This window comes from Cucurbita pepo, chromosome 19 (assembly GCF_057944985.1).
Source record: "Cucurbita pepo subsp. pepo isolate OVF chromosome 19, ASM5794498v1, whole genome shotgun sequence".
In the NCBI taxonomy this organism is placed as follows: Eukaryota; Viridiplantae; Streptophyta; class Magnoliopsida; order Cucurbitales; family Cucurbitaceae; genus Cucurbita; species Cucurbita pepo.
The window spans coordinates 9462444-9483692 of record NC_141816.1 but is presented as its reverse complement, the minus strand read 5'-3'; the positions used below and the strand labels follow the sequence as shown (position 1 = coordinate 9483692).

The window sequence follows — 21249 nt, the reverse complement described above, 5'->3', positions numbered from 1 at the left end:
TTGGTATTAAATGAGATGTTGAATTTACATCCTTTAAATGAAAATGTATGTATTTAATATGTAACATTATTAAGATCGGTCATGAATATTATTTAGTTTCTTAGATATACTTGACTAAAAAGATAAATTATATATAATTTCATAGTATAATGATTTTAAATATTCATTTTTTAATAAAATAGTAAGTATTTTAAATAAATAAAAGCATAATACATAATTTTTAATATATTTATTGGTTTTTAATTAATTTATATTTAAAATAAAGAAATTAATTTTTATCATTGGAAATATTAATGATAAATTAATGAAGAGTTTTCTTATAAAAGGGCATGAATATTGAGAAGGCAAGTGACATATAAACTGTGTATTTTGAAAATTACCAATTTTTATTTTATTTTTGTTTTTTTTAATAAATTTATAAAATATCTCAAAGTTGACAGCCAACTTCGGCCCCCTCTTAAAGACAGGAAGAAGCTCTTCTGGTAATTGCAAGTTGGCACGAGGGCAAAATTGTCATTTCGTATTGGTTGAACAGCGAAGTTATAAAGCGGGAGAGAGCGAAAATCTTCAGCGGAGCCGCGACCGACTGATCTGAAAATTTTCCATTTCCCGCGTTATCATTTTCCCGTCTTTATTCAAATCTTTCTCAAACTGAGCCTCTCTGCTGCGAAAGATTCTGAACGTTCTGGTCATCCGTCAATTTCTTGTTCGGAAATTCGATCCATCTTGTTTGCTATATCATTCGGTTCGATTCACTTTCTTCTATTTCCGTTTTGTCTCTCTAAAACTAGAGCAATTCAAATCGTATGCCTTTTTTTTTTTTTTTTTTTTTTTTTTCTGTTCATTACGTTTATCTTTGTCAATTTCGTTCATGTTTAGTAGCTTTTAATGGTGATTTGTCTCTATTGATTTCAATACTTGGTTCGCGTTATGAGAAATGTTAGTAGTTTGAGTTTGAATGGTGTGAGCTGCAATTTTATGTCCTGCGATGCAATAACGCGAAGTGTGCCTTATTAACAGTATATCTTAGTATATTGGTCATGACATACAAGTCTGGCTTGGGTCGATATTAAATTTCAAACAGTGAAGTACTAATTACGGATTTTGAGTGCGTGATACACATTCAATTTTATGTATAGAGTTCTCCTTAAGGACGCTTGGAAATTCTTGATCCTTGTAGTAGGTGCGTTGCCGAGTAAGTATGGATCTCTATTGTCTATATTATGGTAGTGATGGAACTACTTAATTTTGTCTGATTAAGACCATGATGAGGATTTGTAAACTACTTTAGTAATTAGGTTTTTGGGTGGTGTTATTTCGGGCCTTGCAAAAAAAAAAAAAAAAACTAGAACTGCAGCCATGCTAGAACAATTTGGTAATTTCCTCTGTAGCATCTCTAACGATAGCATGGAAAACACTCTTTATATTATGGTGAAGGTGCTCGCTGTTAGCTGCTTCAGGTTCTGCCATCTTAATTCTAATTTTTGGATAAATAGATCAAGTGATTCTCCTCACACCTTATTGAGTGCTGGAAAGTTGAAAAATTATGAAAGCGGCCAGACAGCCAGGTAGAAGGGCAAAAAAGTTGGAGAAAAGGCGTGGGGGTTCTGTTGACACCACTGAAGTTCAGAAGTCTAGAAAGATAACTTCTCAGGAGAAAAAAGCTCTCGACACTGCACACATTGAAGGTTTGACAACAAATTTATTTTGTTTTATGTTTTGTGTTCTATTCAAACTAATTTCCCCAAATTTCATGCCTCTTTTTTGGGAAAATTATTATGTTTTAAACTGATGTTCTAGGGTCTTCACACGAATTAATACGTGTCCTGTTCAAGTGCGAAAAAAGAACTGATTTCTTTGTTTGCTGTTATTTTCTGTATTTATTTTACGAGAATGATGTTTACAAACTACAATCTTCAACCTTTTTGATCTAGTGCAGATGACTTGAAGAATATACAGAGTTTGGTTGATCGAACCAATGCAACAGAAATGACAAAGAGTTCAGCTCTTCTTGATCTTTATCCCGCACAGAAGCCCCATCCTCGCACAAAGATCAAGCTTCAACTTTTTCCAATAAATGTAAAGACCCGCATGGCATTGGAAAAGGTACAGTCATTAGCACAAAACATTGAGGATTAAGCACAGACAAATATGTTATCTATATTTCAGTTCATATTTGAGATGTGATAAAACCATGCCTTCAATTCTTGTAGGATAGATATCATCCATATTTGGAACTGACTTTAAGGGCACGAAAGAAAATTTCTTCGGTATTAAAACATCTTATTAGCAAGTGGGGATGTTCTAATGTAGCACGAGGGGAGCTCACACTTTTTCCATACGGCAAGTCATCTAGTCTTCCCAGTGGTCTAAAATGGACTCTGAAAGACTGTGATATAACTGCTGGAGATGTCTATGCAGCTGTGGGAGGTTCCTCAATTTTTCGCTTAAGGTGCACAGTTTTATCATTTGCCTTGCTAATGATATATTCAGTCATTTAAGTTCAATGCGTTAATTGAAATTATTCTTCTTTTTAAGGTATGGGTGGGTCTGCACATCCATCCCTTTCAAACTTCATTCATCCTCGAATGGCTTGGAGAAAGGTTGCAGGAAAACCGTGCAAATCGTGCATGGGAAAGGCAACCAATCTGAGGAATTGATGGACGGGATCAAATCAAGTAATGTGAATGATGCGAATAACACTGCTGCACCAGAGAGGATTGTGGATTGTCCAACTAATCCAATGGTATTATATTAATATATTCAAATTCCAAAAATTTTATTAAAATTTTGAATGAGCACTATTACAAGAGAGAACATATTAGTATAAAATTTATATGATCCTTGTTCCTAGTTCACATTGCTATGAGGTCTATGCAACGAATCATTACCGTTTGCTTATTGAACGAAGTATGATGCATCAATGATGTGAAAACAAGAAGGTACACAAGATAGATACACAACAACTGACGTTAGCAACTAATAATTAATATTATTTAATGGTCCACTGTAGCTTACTGTTTTTTGTTATGATCTTCTGAAATTTGATAAAACTGTTTGAATAGGATAATGGGCCACCGTTAGACTCTGGTTATCAGCTGTCAGCAAAATGTGGAATATTGCAGTTAGATAGTATCTCAAACATAAGCATGGGAGGCCTCCTTTCTGAAGCTTCCTTATTGGGCAAATGCAGTTTCTGGGATTCAAAGATAACAGGGGGCAATACGGGCGTACAGCCAGCTGAAGTAATAACTGATTCCCTTGATGCATGCATTGCTGCGGCCCAGATGAGATTTTCTGAAGTTTCAAAGCAGCCCCGTAGTAATCAACATTCGTCTATTTTGGATGCTGAGCAGACTTGTGATGCTTTTGCTATGAAAAGGCTCTCTTCGTCGAGCAAAGCTACTCTCTCTATAGATTCTAATGCTGGGGGCACCTTCCGAGATGCCGATTCCAAGTTATTCAAATTTCCCAAAACACCTCAGGTTTGTCTCTCTCTTTTTCTTGCACAACTTTGTATGTTTTAGAGATGCGATGGTTCATGGCATCATATGGAATCCATAGCTCCCTGTTTGAGTAGTCAGATAGTTCCAATTTACCTGATCCTGTTTATGTTTGCTTACTACAAACTATGGATTACAATTTTTTGGGACTGGTAAAAAGATCTAAACTTAAATATGATTCAAAATATCCATAATACTATCATTTATGAACATGGGATGGAAAATTTGATTGATGAAATCTAGAATTAATTCAAGGGAAAAGAGATTAGTGACTTAATGTACAAATGCCTCATTTGATTCAGAGCCAAGAATTACATGAACTGAAGCAAACTCTATGGTGGTGTGTAATCGTTTTGTTTTCTTTTTCTTGCGAAGGTGTTGTGTGAAATTGCTGGTCACTAATCTCAAAATTTTAATTCAGTTCATACTTGATATTAGGCATGATATATTTAATATCTTATATGCATTCTAAACACTCATGTGTGGGTACAAATTTAAGATCCTTATCTCCAATATCATGTCAAATTTCCTGTAAATTTAGATTACAATATTTTTAATTCTTTATATGTGTTCTAAACAGTAATCTAGACACCTTTTTTTAACCTACTGTCGTTTATCATCGCCATCTGATTACAGGCCTATAGTCGATCTGAGTATTCACAAGATCCTGCTGGTAAAGAATCCAAGACTGATATGATGTCCTGCTCGCGGATTTATCATGATGAAAGCAGCCTTGGGCTGTCAGGAATCAATTGGGTACGCCTCATTGCGATTTGCACACTTTTTCCCCCCTCTTTTCCTTTTCTTGCATACAGCTTTCAATGATTCCTTTTGATGTTCTATACAGAGCAATTCACTAGGACCGTTTGATCTTGGCTTGCCTGTTTCCCGGAAGGCCTCCTCCAGCGGTGATGGTCTTAGCATGAGTGGCTTTGTGAGATAGCAATAATAAGAACATAGAAGCAAATCCATACTTCAAAGACATTTCATAGTAAAGAACTTGGCCAAAAATTGCATTATGCTCATTTGCAAATATTTTGGCATGTTACTTGCAACTGTATAGATTTCTTCAGCTATTAGTCTTATAATCCATGTATTATGATTATAGAAGCTGTTGCATCCATCTGGACATGACGTTAAGTTGCATGCATATAGATGTTATACTGTTTGTTTAAATATATATTTTAATAAGTTGAACTATGTAGATTGACTAACTGATCTAATTTAGTTAGAATTGTTTAATTGATTTAATTTTTTAGATATATTCTAGGTTAGTAAATAATTAAAATTAAGTTAAATTATATTCCATATTTATGGAAATTTTATTCAAATTGGTGTCTATTTTAGTTTTAAAATTTTCAACTTATTTCTCTTTTACTTTTAAACTTTCAAAAAATATATTTTAATTCCAGAAAAAAAAATTGTCATAATCATTGCAATTTTTTAAATTAATGAAAAAATAGCTTTAAATATTTGTATTAATATAACTATGCACATAGTATAGTTATGTGTATTTACTTTTATTTTTAAGACCAATAACATATGAGGTTCAAAATTATGATTCCAATCACGAAATTATTAATATTTATTTATTTAATTTTGTTATAAATCACTCTGATTTCTAAATTTTTATGGAGAAGCAATTCAGTTCTTATGCATATGATTTTTATAAGTTACAAAATATAAATTATTAAATAATAATAATGGATATTTATTTTTGGCCAAAGTGATTTTTTACTTTTATTTTCTTCATTTGGAAATTAAAGTCAAATTTAAAATTAAATGAAAAAATTATTTATTTATTTATTTATTATTATTATTATTTGAAGAAGTTGCAAGCAATGGAATGTTTCAAACTGTTGCTTACGTTTCACCCGCCATATTTGTACGATTCATTCTGCTCTCTCTCTCTCTCTCTCTCTCTCTCTCTCTCTCCACCAACACTGCTTCGGATCGGACATCTGAAAACCTCCAATTCAATCCAGACAAAAACCATACGATCATCTTCTCTTTCAGCAAAATTCCAAAACCTGCCGGCGTCCGGACGATGGTATCATCACAATTCGTTTTCCAGATTCATGAACTGGAATATCCCTATTATACATTCTTCAATATCCCCATTATTTCATCACTATGCTGCCTAGCTTTCACCGAAACTTTGATTCGCATCAGACGGTGGTGGATTTTGCTATTGACAACGGATGGGGTGCGTTCAGTCAAGATCCTTTGAGTACTCGCCAAATAGTGGCGTTCGGAAGTTCAATCCGGAACGCACTTACGTCGCCGGAGGAAATCGGAGGAATACCGTCGATACGAGTCGGTCCGGAAAGGTTGCGAGAAGCTCGGCTGTTGTGAATGATGGTGGAGTTAGGAAAGTCGTTTATCTCGAAACGAAGAAGGAGAAGATCGGTGATGTTGGGAATGTTTCGAAGAGGATCAGTGTATCTGAAAATGTTGGAGGAGAAGAGCTTGTGGATGGTTGGCCGAAGTGGCTGGTTGAAAATGTACCTACAGAAGCTTTGGCTGGTTTGGTACCGAAGGGAGCCGATTCATATGATAAATTGGCTAAGGTTAGTGTTATTTTCATTTTGATTCTCTTTCGCTCATGCTTCATCGTTATGAATATAATTAAATGTTGCAAACTGTGCTTAATCTTTTGACATATTGCCATTTGAGATTGTTTATTGTTACATTGAATTCCTTGTTTTAAGGTTAGAAAGGAATTCACGACTATTGAGAAAGTGTGAAGAATGAAACTCTGCAACAGGAAAAAAATTGTGTACTATTTATTCGTCAATCATTTAAATTCGTTTAAATTTGATGTCTGGGTTTATAGGTAGGTGGAGGGACATACAGCAATGTGTATAAAGCTCGAGACAGGGACACTGGAAAGATTGTTGCCTTGAAAAAAGTTCGATTCGATACGTCGGATTCTGATAGTATCAAATTTATGGCAAGAGAAATCATGGCGTTGCAGAAGCTGGACCATCCCAATGTCATCAAGCTTGAAGGGATAGTCACATCAAGAATGCCTTACAGCCTCTATCTAGTATTTGATTTTATGATGTCTGACTTGACTGGAATAATCTCTCGTTTCAGTAGGAAGCTCAGCGAAGCTCAGGTATAGATTAGCCAGTTTCTGGCAGTTTTAGAACAATGGGTCAATAACTACTAATTTATCGTGGTAATCGATCGACCTGGGGTAGAAAATGTTTTAGCATTGAACAAGACAAGAAGTGACTTTCTACTGTTTATAGGAAGATCAAGCATTATTCTACAATTATGCATTTAACATGAATGCAACTTTGCTGGTTTTGCACAACATGAATTTTTTTTTTTCTGGGCAAGGTTCTTATTCTTTCTGGTATGGTATGTATGAATGTGCTTGAAATTGCTTGCCATTTTCCAGGTCAAGGCCTATATGCAGCAACTACTATCTGGTCTTCAGCATTGCCATGAAAGGGGAGTTCTACACCGAGATATCAAGCCTTCCAACTTGTTGATTGATAAAAGTGGGATGCTAAAAATTGCAGATTTTGGGCTAGCCAATTTTTTCATTCCGAAAAGAAGACGTCCTTTCACAAACCGAGTTGTTACTCTCTGGTATAGAGCTCCTGAGTTGCTGTTAGGCTCTACAGATTATGGAGTTGGTATTGATCTGTGGAGTGCAGGTTGCCTTCTAGCCGAGATGTTTCTTGGAAAGCCAATTTTGCCAGGGAGAACAGAGGTAGAGACTTTCTAAACACAACCTGTGGAACTTAGATATTTAGGTACTGAACACTTTTAAGAGAGTTTTACTTTTTCTTGTTATTCTCACTTATGTTTCATTTATAGCAACTAGTTCCTTCTCAAGAATGATTTAGTCGCAAACTTGAATCCCCATACCCTTTTGGACTTCTTGGATTACTTCTCATCTCAGTTTATCTTTTATGTGTGTTTTTCCACTTTCTGTTGCAATGCTTCCATTCCATCTTCAGAATCATCAGAGTGCAATATGAAGAAATCATAATGGTTCATAGATCTATACTATACTACAATGCTCCATCCTGTTAGACTATTTTAGATTGGTTTCTTTCTCTGAGGATTTTCATCAATGATATTTACAGGAAACGAATTCATATAATTTCATCTCTTTTCAGGTTGAACAACTTCATAAAATCTGGAAGCTTTGTGGTTCACCCCCCAAGGATTATTGGGACAAAATGAAGCTACCTGCAAGCTTCTGTCCACCACAAAATTATCAACCTGGTTTCCCAGAGGCTTTTTCAGGTTTTTCTACACCTTCCTTTCGTCTCATAACTACACTTCTCTCATTAGACCCAGCACGTCGTGGCACTGCTTCGTCTGCTCTTCAAAGCGAGGTAAGTATAAATTTCAAATCTTTTGTAATTTTTTTGTGGTAAAGATTTATTTAGTTAATTTAATGGAAACAAATTAAGAACTATATATTTTTGCTTCAAACTTGTTCCTTTTATGTTTCATTGATATCTAGGTGGACTTAACTTCTGACGATATTTTAAAATCTTATATCTTAGTAACGTTGAGGGGAGAAAATAAGGAAACGTTTACCAATGACATTTATCATTAAAAAAATGGTAAGCATACAGCAAGAAAGCAATCAAGTGAGGTCACTATTGTCTTGAACTAAACTCTTTTCATGGGCCGATTAGCCATGAAATCTCAGTAACTTTCAACCTTGGTTTGACATATCGTCTCTTGGATTGATAAAAGGCGTATAGTAAAAATGTTAATACCCTACGCTGCCTTAACTCAAATATTGTACAGCTTTATATCACCTTGAAAATCATAATAAGACATTAGGCAGAAGGTTTGTCAACCCTTCCATTTCTTTCCTGTTCTACACGATAAAGTGCTTTAATATGTTATTCTCATAGTTATCTTTTGCTTTCAGTTCTTTAGCTCATATCCACCGGCATGTGAACTCTCAGATCTACCTGTGATTTTCCACAAGGAGGATGAGCCAGCTAAAACCAGAAGTAGGAAGAAGTATGCTTCTCGGTTCTGAATCTGATACTCCCTTTATTATATGAATGAGCGAACCTGTTCTTTCTTATCATCCATTTCAATTTTTGTTTGGTCAGCTTTAAAATATCAACCAATTTTTAAATCTCTGTTCATTTAAATTTTCTGTCACAGTGCCCAAAAGTTCCTTTAGCAGCATATTTGCATTTTTTTTTCCCATGACCCTACTTACTTCGAGGGTGAAACTGAAACTGCTCGATGTATTAAGAAGCAAATATTATTCTCTTGAATTATGGCAAATATGAAATTCTGCATCTAATTTCTTTTAGGATTATACAGAATAGCATTTAACCTTTCTGTACTCACTTGAAACATTGGTAGCATATAAATCAGAGCAGTCAAAACTCTCTACTAATGTGCAAGAACTTTTACGTCCCATCTTTTAGGCAAAGGAGCTCAAGAAAGATGCGCTTATCTCATTCTCAAACACATCTTGGATCTCAGCAAGTAGCTAATGCAACAAAAGCTAGGGATTCCGAATCTTTGAAGGAGGTAGTGTTCTCCATTTTATTTTACTTTCCAGTAAGATCAATTGCTATGTGGATTTTTCTTCAAATCTCTGCTTGAATAGCCATTCGTTTTTCGTTATGTCAGATTCTACTATGATTAAATTTGGGGACTGCCGGATAAAATTTTCTATGCATTAATGAGATCTGGAAGAGTGGAAGTAGATGTGAAACATTCAATTTTACCTAGTAAATAGATGATATAAGATATAAACTTGCCAATAGACCACCGTTTGTTTTCATAAAAAAATTCCTGTAGATCGATACTCCCTAGCCATTACATGCACACTTGTGAAGGTATATTTGTTAGTTTATGGTGAACTATAATCATGAAGGGGTATTTCCTTTTTTGTTTGTTTGTTTGTTTAAATTTGCTTCAACTCAGCTTCTCTTTCCAAATAAACACCCCACTTAAATGATTATTTGACCTTTAAAAAATTTCTAATGCATTGCTCACCTGACCATCCGGTAGGGAGCTATCTTCTCTATATTGGCTAAGCTCACCCCAAACAAAATGGATCATTTGAAGATATTTTCTTTTGTTGAACCTGTACTTCTACTTATACCTAAGTTGGAACTAAAAGAGGAAAAAACCGACACTTGTGAAATTTCAGGAGAGTAGTACACAGCCAAGCACTTATGGCCGAGGAACGGGGAGCAGCTCAAGCAGTGTTTCTTCAAGTATTAAATCATTTAAGCATGTAAAGAACATGCAGATGTCCCTTTCTCCAATTCTTCAATCACATGGGAAAAGATCCCCCAGAACCGAAGGTCATCCTAATGCTATTAAGAACATAAAAAACCCGAACCTCTTGCAGGCTTCTACCCTCTTGCAGGCCTCCATCACAGACATCATCAACCCCAAAGAGGGTAGTGCACTGACTTACTATCAAAGGTCTATTTCTACACTGGACCTTCGCAGCCTTTATCTTGATAAGCAATCAATGCACCATCAAACAGGTAGAGAATAGTAGTCTATTAAAAAGGGTCTTTAAGTAAGCCAAATTTGTTATTTCATGCCTCATTTACCTAATAAAATGCTTTATTTCCCTTCCTAGGGAGTGAGAGAGAGTTGGGGGTAGGGTGTTCTCAAATTACCTTTCATGAATACTGTGATATAAAGAAATCCATGCTTGTTGCGGACTATTTTATTTGACACTCATTATACAAAATCATAATAATCAGTTTTTTACCCCAAAAGACATGGGGTGTATATTGTTCTGCTCTGTTCCTCTTCAGACACTGTTTGATTGATACGGTGCCTTCATTGACCCCAAAAAGACACTGTTTGATTAATACGGCGGAAGAACTTCAGTTCGGATTTATTTTTAAGAGGGAAAATGCAATTGTTCTTTATTTTTTTTCAATTTTTTTTTGGCTTTTGATGAAGTTTTTTAAATCCAAGGATAAAGGTGTAAAAAGACGTGCGTCTATATTGGATGTCAATACTTGGATAGTGTAGGAGAAGCCCGTAAACTTCTTGTTGATAATCCATTATATCCAAATGGCTGCTGGAGATGTTATGGAACCTCTCTATTTTTCTGATCTCTAAAGCATGTCATCATGTAGAATTTGATGATATTTTATTTATTTTTTTAACTCATGAGCTCATTCCAAGCTTGCTACATCCATGCTAGGTCATATATGTAATACATTTATTTTACTCCATTCATGCTAGAAGTTCACTACGAACTGTTTATTGCATTTACGGTGACCATTTACCTAGAATTTAATACCCTATGAGTTTTCTTGACAATAAAATGTAGTAGGATCAGACGTCATAGGAGAGAAACCTATTAGATTGTTAAGTTGTATAATGAATTATGCTGGGAGATCAACGTGGAGATAGCCATAGAATAAGTTATTACATATTATTTAGAAGTGTGCATAAGCTAGTCATCTTGACCAATTTGAAACGCACCTCTTCGTTGAGTATGAGAAGATGAACAAATATACACAAACAAAATTAGTTTACAGAAAGGGAAAGTTTCAACTCAGTCATCATAAAAGCTGTAGGAAAACCTGTTCTTGATCCACTTGAAGCTTTTTCTCAAGGACTTCTTCAGCTTACCTTCCAGGGAATACATATTGTAAGTAGCTACTCTTTGCTTTCTCTTGAGCTCTGGATTGCCCTCATCTTCTTTGTTCATTGTCCCATTGAAGCTGGATGATTTGGGTTGGTCCTCAAATCCAAACCTCACATCTCCATAGGCTTTTGAGTAAGACCCACAAAATGATTTGCTTCTTTCCATCATTACAAACTTTGGATATGTTTCATAAGTATGCCTTCTCTCTTATATATGCTACTAGAACAACCTTTATGTGGGTATAAATCATTTAAAAGGATAATTTAGGAACTATCCTTGTATTCTTTATCAGTAGATATTATTCGTTTTCTTTCATATGATAGTCTTACATTTTACCATTTGGATACTGAAATGAGGACCGATCAAGAACAGCTATTATTTTAATAGCAAGAAGTCATTGTTTTCTGTCACATCATCTCGAATTGTGACAAAGGAGTAATTATTTATTATATAAGCATCGTGCTCTTCAATGGATTTATGAACGGATGTTTAAAGAAATAAAACAGCTGGTGATGGAAAGATGGAAAAGTCTTTCCATTAATTTTTTACAGCTTTACCTCGAAGGTGAAACTTCTACGATTAATTTTTATCAAATTTTTACTATTATATTTAATAGATAAATATATTTTACATCATGTTTCTTCCTAAAAATACCATTTTAGTCTTTGTATTTTGAGTTTCATTATATATTAGCTATTATACTTTCAAATGTTCAAATTTGATTAATTTATTTTCGATATGTTTTTTTTTTTTTTTTTGTGTCTACTAGCTTTTCTCTACATACTTTAGAAATATGTTTATATTGTCTCTTATTGCATTAAAATTGTTGTTTATTATTTGACTAATTTTGATAAAATTTAACTTCAAATTGGCGGTAGAATTTAATTTTAAGCTTTATTGAATGTACATGGAATGAAATCTAAGATAAAAGGACCAAATGATATTTTAACCTATTCTGTTGAACATGTAAAATTGGGTTTTGCTTTCTATTTACCAATGTGAAGTTTTATTTCCTATATTCTTATGAGCTCTTCTATGAAAGAAGCAACAATTACCTAATCTAAAACAATATAAAAACAAAATTAACAAGTGATTGAGCCGGTAAATCAATTGATCTAGATCTTCTTTAGTATTAAAAGCTTCCAATCCCATTTCTACCTTTGTCCAAAAATAATTCATGAACTTTAAAAGAGATCAATTGTACATTCAGGTAAGATTTCTTTGGGTGAAAGAGGCATTCAAAAAACAAAAGTGGTGTGAGCTGGTGGCAGCACCCATCAGTGGGTGTTTTGTGTGGCGGAATTAGGATGAGTGTGAATTGGATTAGAGGAATGGCCATGCCCAACCATAGTTTAATTGGATTTGGGTCACAATCATCAAAATTTTGGCTCTGTTGGAAATTACACAAACCCTACAAAGTGAGCAATCCACTTGTTTGAATGCAATGCTTCTGATGGATTTCAAACCACATAAAATTGGAATATTAGGAAGCAGGGTGGGTATGAGAAAAAATAGTACCACCAAAGTGTTGTCATTACTGATATCATCCTTGAGTCTCTTCTTTTTTAGTATAATTCAATATTCTCCCTACTTTTAGGATATCAAAACTTCTACCTAACCATACCATTACTGCTACCAAACCAAACCTCCCACCAAAAAATGCCAAACTTGAACTAACTCACACAATATAAAGTAGCAATTAGCCTCTTGAATTCTGATACCATATCATACTATGTTCACTTTACATAGAAATCTTTCTATAGATGATCAATTCACTTCTAACTATGGTTAAAAGAACAAGTAACGATAAGTCAATACATTTCGTCTCTATAACCTAACATTGTAATGCACTTTGAGACAAAGAGATATATTTGTAATGGCTCAAGCTCACCGCTAGCAGATATTATCCTCTTTGGGCTTTCCCTTTCAGGCTTCCCCTCAGGGCTTTAAAACGCGTTTTCTAGGGAAATGTTTCCACACCCTTATAAAAGGTGTTTCGTTCTCCTCCCCAACCAACGTGGGATTGTGGATCTCACAATATATATGTTCAACACTATGTCAATGAACATCCAAATTCAAGGTGAAATGCTGGTTTCCCACCTAGTTGAAGTTACTCCACTATAAAGCAAGAGAAATTAACTAGACTCGAGCCAGGAAGTTCATTTTGGACAGTTCTACCTTGTTGATGGGAGAATTCAGATTTGGTTATTGAACAACGAAAACTTACTTATTTACCCTTTGCTCCACGAGTCGCTGCCTCCAAGTGGCATTTGTGATAAGGAGATGAGGGCACTCTAGTCCTTCAACCTGTCTGCGAGGCTGAAAACTCTGCAATAAGCTATTGCATTAAAATAATGGTGTGCTAATTAGATATGATAATTAATTAAGACAATTAGGATCTGAACAAGTCATCACCCTCCTCAACGTCATTAGTTCTCATGCTTCCACTTTGAGCCGTAAGTATCCTGTACACTCTCTTTGAACAAATCTCTCCTGATCTTCTATCATTGCCGAGTAAACCTTCTATCGTCAAGTCTTTCAGCAGAAATTCCTTTCATGCACCTGTTATTACTAGAGTGGACCAAGAACTCACACCCAACACGAAAAGTAGAAACGCCTTAACTATTGAACTAAGTTCATGGTATATAATAACTTTTAGTGGTGGTATAACATGATTTTATTACTAGAAGTCTATTAGAGTTATCTATCAACAAGGGTAATTAAGAACAAAAAAGCAAAGAAGGAAATACCATAGATATTAGTTTCATATTTTCTTATGGTTTAGAATATTGTTCTTATGAGATCAAATACATGACAAGTGCTCTGTTTAGCTTTTAACCCGCCAGTTTGGGAAAAGACAAGAGTTCTTCGAGAGTAACTCAATTACAGCCATAAATTCATTAATATAAATCAAGTCAATGCCAGAGTAGTTATGAAACTGAATGCCAATAAAATTTGAAATGAATTGGCAATTGACGATTAAAGCTCACCACACGCACTCTATCACATTCCTGTGAACACAATCTTTGGGTATAACGGATCCAATTGCATTGACGGATAGATGCGTCAACTTTTTCCTGAATTTTACAAGACAAGCAAAGGAAAACAGATAATTCTGACTAAGGATTTAAATATGTGAAAGAGTGGATATGGGTGCGCCTAAGTCCATATTTACTAACGTACCATGTCAAAAGAACTATGGAACTAATGCAACATCTAAAGATGTACGAAACAGGAATCTCTCGGCTTCTTTTCATACAATGTTCAGTCTATGGGATCGACGAACAGTATATGAAATATCCTTTCTACTTGACCAAACTTCACGACACAAATTTAAGTTATACATTTGCAATTGACGCCAAGTTATCCAGAAAAATAACTTTTGACACTTCAAGAAGTTATGCTTGACTGAAATTTGAGAACAGTATTCAGCACCTGAATTGAAAGGATGCCAGACTGCATGTCAGACCAACAATATGTCAGCTGCCTCAGTTTCATCTACACACTGCCTAGAACGTACCTTGACAAGGTGAGTGGTCAATTTTACCAATTTCTAGATGAAACATGTGAGAAACATGAGAGATTTTATACTGCAACATTTTAGAATAAAACTTGGATAAGGAAAGCAGGGTAAAATCATTTCCTAATTCTCCTAAGCATTCATGGTTGTTATTCAAACCTCCTCAACAGGCGGACGTATTCAACCGTTATTGCTTGCTGAGTTCTTGTACTTCTCCTGTTCCCTACAAAGTTCAAAAGTTAAAAATTACAGAATCTCTAGCACGCAACTTCAAAGCAACAATTAATGAAGAAAAACCTGGACAAAGATACTGAAATTGCAAAGAGCATGTAATAAATATATTTTCTTTTAAATGAAACAGAACTTTCATTGAAATAAGGCAAGATTCTGAAATTACATAGGGCGTGTAATCTTATACTGCACTGTATTAGCTGTGCATCACAAACTTTTCATTACAGTAGTATTGCAGTAAATCTTCTGATTTAGAACAAGCTTAGGAACAATGGAAAGCGGGCTAAGAAATGACTTCAAATATGCAAACGCCTGCGCAAATGATGAGAGATGAGAAAATTGACAAACAAAAACCTTATCATACAACTAGTACTCAATCTAGTATCTATGCTTCATGATGCACCACGCTACATTAATAACTAAATCTAGAAGCCATTACTACTCCCTATCCATATTCAATCTTCAGAAAGAAAACAGATATTATGATCTTACTTTGAAAGGATCCACCTGATACATATCAATACCATCATCTCCCCCAAAACTTGAATACTTTGTGTCCCCAAAAATTCCTGCAGAACATCGTTCCCTGTCAAAACACTTCCCTTAATGTCCACAGTTTTCAAGGATGGCGGGGTTCCGTAAATGAACACACTTCTGTTTTCTCCACGCAGTAAGAAATGCAGGAACTGACAAAAATAGGAAAGGAAACCAAAGATAACATGAACCTACCAAGAGAAGAACCCGATCCTGCCCTGTCTAATTTAGAAGTTGGCACTGAGTTCTTCACATCATGACGGTCAGAATCAATCCAATCACATGCCCATACTTATTCTTCTGAGAATCACTTTCAGACTCGTTATCGAACTCTAAGCATATCAATCTACTGATTCCTGAGGGTTCAATTCAAACAAACGGTGCCAATCTATTTCAGAATATTCTTATCCAGCATCAACAAAGTTTATTTGATCAAAACTACTGCGCAGGAAAATTATTTAACTGATCCTTCACAAGAGGCGAACCGAAACAATAATAAACTACAATTATGAACCAATTAAGAGAATAAAATTCACGAACCATCGAACTTCTGGTCCGTATTCAAATCCTTAGCAAGAAAGTCAAATGCCGCCTTCATACATTTAACAATTACAACGTCATAACTCGGAGGCGGAGAGTTGCGACCTGATTTATGAGTACTCGGATCATCATCAAGCACAATAACAGTGGAGCATATACTAAAAAATGCATCCGATCCAGTTCGACGTTTCTTGGAGTGGATCGGGTAGGGTGTAGAGTCCCCGTCCTCCTCTCCGGAGAGGACAATCGGCTGGGACATCGGAATGCGGCGGAGCAACCTTATCGGAAGAATCGAAGAGGCGAACCGGCAACGGCAACGGCAACGGCAACGGCAACGCGCTAATATTTACGAGTTGAGTTCCGTTTTCGGAGGAGGCTTGTTTGTATTCCAAACGAGCGCGGGATGAGAAAACTGACGAAACGGTGCGTTTTGACCGAATTTGGTGTTACATGAATCTACCTCACGTAAATTTCATGGGTAAAGTTAACTTTACTCATCAATCTAGTTAACAACAATCTATGGTTAGTTACTCACCAATCTGGTTAACAATATATATATATTATAATCAATTATTAAAAATATAATATCTTTAAAAAAAATGCACGGATATTTTTCTTATATCACGAGTTTGTATTAATATTAGTTGAGATATGTAACATACCATTAATAAGAATTACTATACTTTATTTTATTTTAACGTGTGAATCACAAAAATTCAAAATTTCAATTTCATTAGGTTCTCGAACTTAATCTATGAATTTTGAGATTTAAATTATTATTATTATTATTATTATTATATTAAATAAAGGATGTATATTGAGTTAGTAATTGATAGATAAAAATTTTAATATTTTCTAACATTATTTTCGAAGACAATAATTTTTGTTACGTAAATGATTTTATCGATGTCTTTTAATTTTTAAATGAAAATTTTCACAAATTTTTTTAAAAGTTAAATGTGTTAATACCATTTTTAAAAAGATAGTTTTAATAGTTCTGTTAATATATTGGTATATTGGTAGTAAAAATATTTTTTAATTTTTATTTCTAGAAAATTTAATTTATTATTCAAAACTTTTTAAAAGTTTAAAAATATATTTTTAAGATTAATAAAAAGTTAGAGAAATATTGAAATAAATTACAAATTCAAAACTCCATAATGGCTTTTGTCGGCAAAGCTATTTTTTATTTCATAGAAAATATGGAGTCAACATTTTCTCCTTTATTGTCAAAATTTAAAATTAATTTTAAAAATGTTGATATAAGATATTAATTAAATTAAATTTAGCAGATGTGACGTCAAAAATTCAAGACAAATGTATTTATTTTGATAAAGCATAGACCAACCACCATAGTATGTAAACCCTAATTTTAACTTGTATTTGACCTAACTACTTGATCTTGGAAATGAAAGTGATTTACTTTTTTTAATTAGTTTAACCACACAAATCTAACGTTTATTAACCTACATAGATAAAAATTCACAGTTCGAGAGCAATTGAACTAGTTCATCTCACTTTGTGTGGTCGATTATAACAATCCAAACTCACCGTTAGTAGATATTGTTCTTTTTTGGACTTTTCCTTCTAAACTTTCTCTCAAGAATCTAAAACAGCGTATGCTAGAAAGAGATTTTCACACGTTTATAAAGAATATTTTGTTGAAATATCATCACTAGCCCAATAGAGTCAAGCCCAATAATTGTACTAGCCCAATAGAGTTCAGCCCAATAATTGTACGAGCCCATCATATATTTATTTTAGTAGAGATTTAGGAAAAACACCTCGACCCTACCTATCATCCAAGAAATCCAAAAATAATAAAGAGTAGTAGTATTCTACAGAGTGTCTTGTATTCTCTTTTCGATTGGTGTTAATAAAGAGTGCGAGTGTTTCCCACGGAGAGTTGTGTTCAACATATTTCGTTCTCATCTCCCACTGAAGTGGAATCTCACATCGATATTCTATTCTTTTCAACCATTAAGAGTACTATCTTATTCAAGTATAATACAAATTCTAGTCATATATGTAACTGTATATTCATAACCCGTAAAACAAGTTACTGGATCACGTTATCTTGTCGAACTTTTGTCGAAAGCGATCTATCAAATCTCTTTGATTTGGGTTTCGATATCGTGTTTAGTGGTATGGTACATGTGTTTGACCACTCCATTAGGGTTAGTCCGTCTTACCATGCAAAGAAGAATAGGAGATGATATTAGTGAAGCCATTTGTGGCCCTCACTCTCACCACCTTTGTAAATGGGAGAAGTTATGATTTGTAGCTCTCTTTTTTTCTTGTCTTTCAACATCAATTCATGTTTGATAAACCTAATTAATGCTTCAATTTCATTCCCATTTGGTAATTTTGTCTTTTGAAACATCGACATTTAGTCTTTGATGTTTACGTGTATTTCGTATCACTCGTGTTTTCAAACCATTCTCGATATAAAATAGAATGAGTGCTTTGAGTGGAACTACTTTCCACTGGTTATAGTCTGTCTCGAACTCTCGCTTTTTTTTAATTATTATTACTTTCGGAAGTTCAACAAATATAATATAGAGGAAGGTTAAGTTTGTAGCTCGTAGAAGTTATATTGTCTTAACCAGACTAAAAAATGTATTTAATATATACAATAAAATTAAAAATATATTTAAACCGAACACTTTATAAGAAGTGTGCAAATTGAATGACAAGTAACCAACATTCCACTTTTGGTATATATAAAAGTAGTAATCATAACACGGTCAAGTTGTGTTATGGAAAAATTGATGGAACTTAGCTTAATTCACAGTTTCGATAATGTATGTTTATCATTAAAATACTTTCCGATAAAATTTCATAAATAATTTTTATAATTTGATAAAAAAAAAAATTATAAATATATTTTTTTCTTTAATAAGAGTGTTTTATTTATTTTTTCATTTAAATAGATGAAAATTAAGGCCGTAGTTAATAAGAAATAATTACACAAATTTGCACAGTTATTATTTAAGTTTGAATCTCTAATGAAATAAAAATAAAATAAGATAAAATTATATATTTAACTTTTATAATACTTTCAAAAATATTCATTTTAACATAGTTTTTTTTCATTTAAATAATTTTTATTATTAATATTGAATGCCGTATTATACTAAAATTTTGATATAAAAAACAAATAGTTAATTAAAAAAAAAACTAAAATTGAAACTAAACAAATTAAAATTAAAATTACATAGATCAAAATACTAAACTAGAATTATTTATTTTTTTAGAAGATTTAAACACGTAAACTTATTTATTAAATTATGTATAATAATAATAATAATAATAATAATAATAATAATAATAATAATTAATAGTAATATAGAGGCAAGTCGTGGTATCTATAAAATGGTGAAGTTTGAGGAGAAAAGGGGGAGAGATTGCAATGGCACATAAAAACATTCTTCTTCTTTTCTTGTATCTTTTCTGCTTCATTCCCCTTGCAACCCAAGGTAATTAATTACATACAAATCTTATTATTATTATTATTATTATTTTGTTCGTTCTATAATTTTTTTTTAGTTAATCTATTTCATAATAAAATTTCATTGATTTTTGTTTTTGATCTTTTTTGCAGCTCGAAATATTCATAAATCTTGTTATAAATGTGAAATAGAGACGAAAGAAGAAGATTTAAACCCTATGAACGATGATTCAGTATATCATCTTGACTACACCCCACCAAAAAAAAATCGTCCCGTCCATAATTAAAATGTTTTTGGCTGATATATATATATATATATAGATACATATACTTCGATTTAGATTGGAATGTTTATGTATTGATCTTAAAATGAATGTTTTAGTGTGTTGAAATATTTTAGTGTGTATTGGAATGTTAATGTATTGATCTTAAAATGAATATTGTTGTATTTTAATTAGCGTAAATAAAAGGAGTGTTTTAGTGTATACATCAATTTTATTATTTACTTAGTTTTTAGTTTTTTTTTTTTTTTTTAGAATTATTTATAATTTTTAAACAATGGTAAATATTCAATTTACAACCATATTATGATTATTAAAGTATTATAAAAATAAATAGTTTTGATATATAAGCATATAAGTAATATAAATTAATGTTAAATAAACATTTTATTAAAATTACAAATTATGTTGTGACTCTCGGGAATCACAACTCTCTATTATTGTCCACTTTGAGTATAAGCTCTCTTGACTTTGCTTTGAACTTCTCCAAAAGATAGTATTCCTCATTTATAAACTCATGATTTTCTACTAAATTAACCAATGTTCCCAATAATCCGATGACATAAGAGATTAAAAGTACGCAAAAAGAAATATTTGAGACTAAAAGTATAACATTTTAAAATCTAAAACACGAGAGCGTGAGAACAAAGAAGATGATATCAAATTTAAATATTTTTTTAGTGTAACTTCACTCTCGAGATGGACGCAAGAAAAATAAATAGCTTCACTCTCGTGATATAGAATCTTTTTAAGAAATTTCATAAAATTTTAGTCTTTAATTAATTTTGTTTATTTACTTTTTTTTTATTATTTGAAATTTAATTAATATGTTTACACATTAATAAATGATACTGTCCAATTAACTATTTATAGTTTACATTTAGATGTAAAATAAACTTTATTTAAATTGAATTTTATAGCAATATTTTTTTTTTCAATTGAAATTAAAGCGCAATATTTATTTTATTTTACTTTGTTTAATTAATTTCATTTATTGTATATTTGAATTATAAATTTGTAGTTTCTTAAAGACAATCACTAACTATACATTCAAAATACATTAAATATTAATAAGATTATCTAAAATGGTTTAAAACATTAAATATTTTATAAAAATCTCAAACTAATATAAAATTAATATGTTCTATGAAAATAACATATAAAATATAAGACAATTTTGTATACAAATTCTACAAAATAAACGTAATTTTTTTAATAAGATTATCTAAAATGTTGCACTTCTACATATTGCTGGGCTCTTACATTTGGATTTGATAATTCTACTCGAGTTGACCTTTAGGGGATCGCCCACAACCCTAGCGACTGACCCATAAGGGTCGACCAAGGGTAGCATGACCGTTCCCATGAAGGTCAATCGATGGTCAAGAAGGCTTTAGTTTGAATTTTGACCACGATCAACCAATATCTATTTGAAAAATGGTTTGACTAAGTAGTTATTCATCCTTACAATCCCTCCTTATACTTAACACACCACGAGAATCACAACAAGATTATAACACTCTATTACGTCGACAATTTATAAACCCACCCTA

At 32.9% G+C, this 21249-nt stretch overlaps 2 protein-coding genes and 1 pseudogene across 8 annotated transcripts; 2 read left to right on the top strand and 1 right to left on the bottom strand.

Annotated features, from left to right (window-relative positions):
• The first annotated feature begins 557 nt into the window (after positions 1-557).
• LOC111780961 (TSL-kinase interacting-like protein) lies at positions 558-4703 on the top strand. 6 transcript variants are annotated; one of them, XM_023661336.2, is made up of 8 exons: positions 558-745; positions 1497-1688; positions 1940-2106; positions 2214-2452; positions 2539-2746; positions 3066-3485; positions 4140-4259; positions 4351-4703. In XM_023661336.2, the coding sequence occupies exons 2-8, from the start codon at positions 1547-1549 to the stop codon at positions 4444-4446; spliced, it is 1392 nt and encodes a 463-aa protein (XP_023517104.2). In that variant the 5' UTR covers positions 558-745; positions 1497-1546; the 3' UTR covers positions 4447-4703. The 6 variants fall into 6 exon arrangements, with proteins under 6 accessions (XP_023517104.2, XP_023517103.2, XP_023517099.2 ...); XM_023661335.2 differs by having other exon boundaries at positions 1438-1688; XM_023661331.2 differs by lacking the exon at positions 558-745 and adding an exon at positions 818-1183 and having other exon boundaries at positions 1438-1688.
• A 677-nt stretch (positions 4704-5380) lies between these two features.
• On the top strand, positions 5381-10269 carry LOC111780927 (putative serine/threonine-protein kinase At1g54610). Its single transcript, XM_023661287.2, has 7 exons — positions 5381-6073; positions 6340-6624; positions 6913-7230; positions 7643-7864; positions 8416-8510; positions 8933-9038; positions 9667-10269. The coding sequence occupies exons 1-7, from the start codon at positions 5705-5707 to the stop codon at positions 10021-10023; spliced, it is 1752 nt and encodes a 583-aa protein (XP_023517055.2). The 5' UTR covers positions 5381-5704; the 3' UTR covers positions 10024-10269.
• Positions 10270-14164: 3895 nt separating this feature from the next.
• Positions 14165-16360, bottom strand: LOC111781663 (uncharacterized; annotated as a pseudogene). The gene is made up of 4 exons (XR_015414491.1): positions 15965-16360; positions 15620-15780; positions 15383-15476; positions 14165-14882 (listed from the first exon to the last, which is right to left on the bottom strand). The product of XR_015414491.1 is annotated as an uncharacterized LOC111781663 (transcript).
• Between the last annotated feature and the right edge of the window lie 4889 nt (positions 16361-21249).

Bases quoted from the DNA above. Each gene is read 5' to 3' on its own strand.
- LOC111780961 (XM_023661336.2), top strand. From the start codon at position 1,547: ATGAAAGCGGCCAGACAGCCAGGTAGAAGGGCAAAAAAGTTGGAGAAA. The intron at 2,107-2,213 runs GTACAGTCATTA...CAATTCTTGTAG, and splicing joins CCCGCATGGCATTGGAAAAG to GATAGATATCATCCATATTT. The intron at 2,453-2,538 runs GTGCACAGTTTT...CTTCTTTTTAAG, and splicing joins TCCTCAATTTTTCGCTTAAG to GTATGGGTGGGTCTGCACAT.
- LOC111780927 (XM_023661287.2), top strand. From the start codon at position 5,705: ATGGGGTGCGTTCAGTCAAGATCCTTTGAGTACTCGCCAAATAGTGGC. The intron at 6,074-6,339 runs GTTAGTGTTATT...CTGGGTTTATAG, and splicing joins CATATGATAAATTGGCTAAG to GTAGGTGGAGGGACATACAG. The intron at 8,511-8,932 runs GTATGCTTCTCG...CCCATCTTTTAG, and splicing joins AAAACCAGAAGTAGGAAGAA to GCAAAGGAGCTCAAGAAAGA.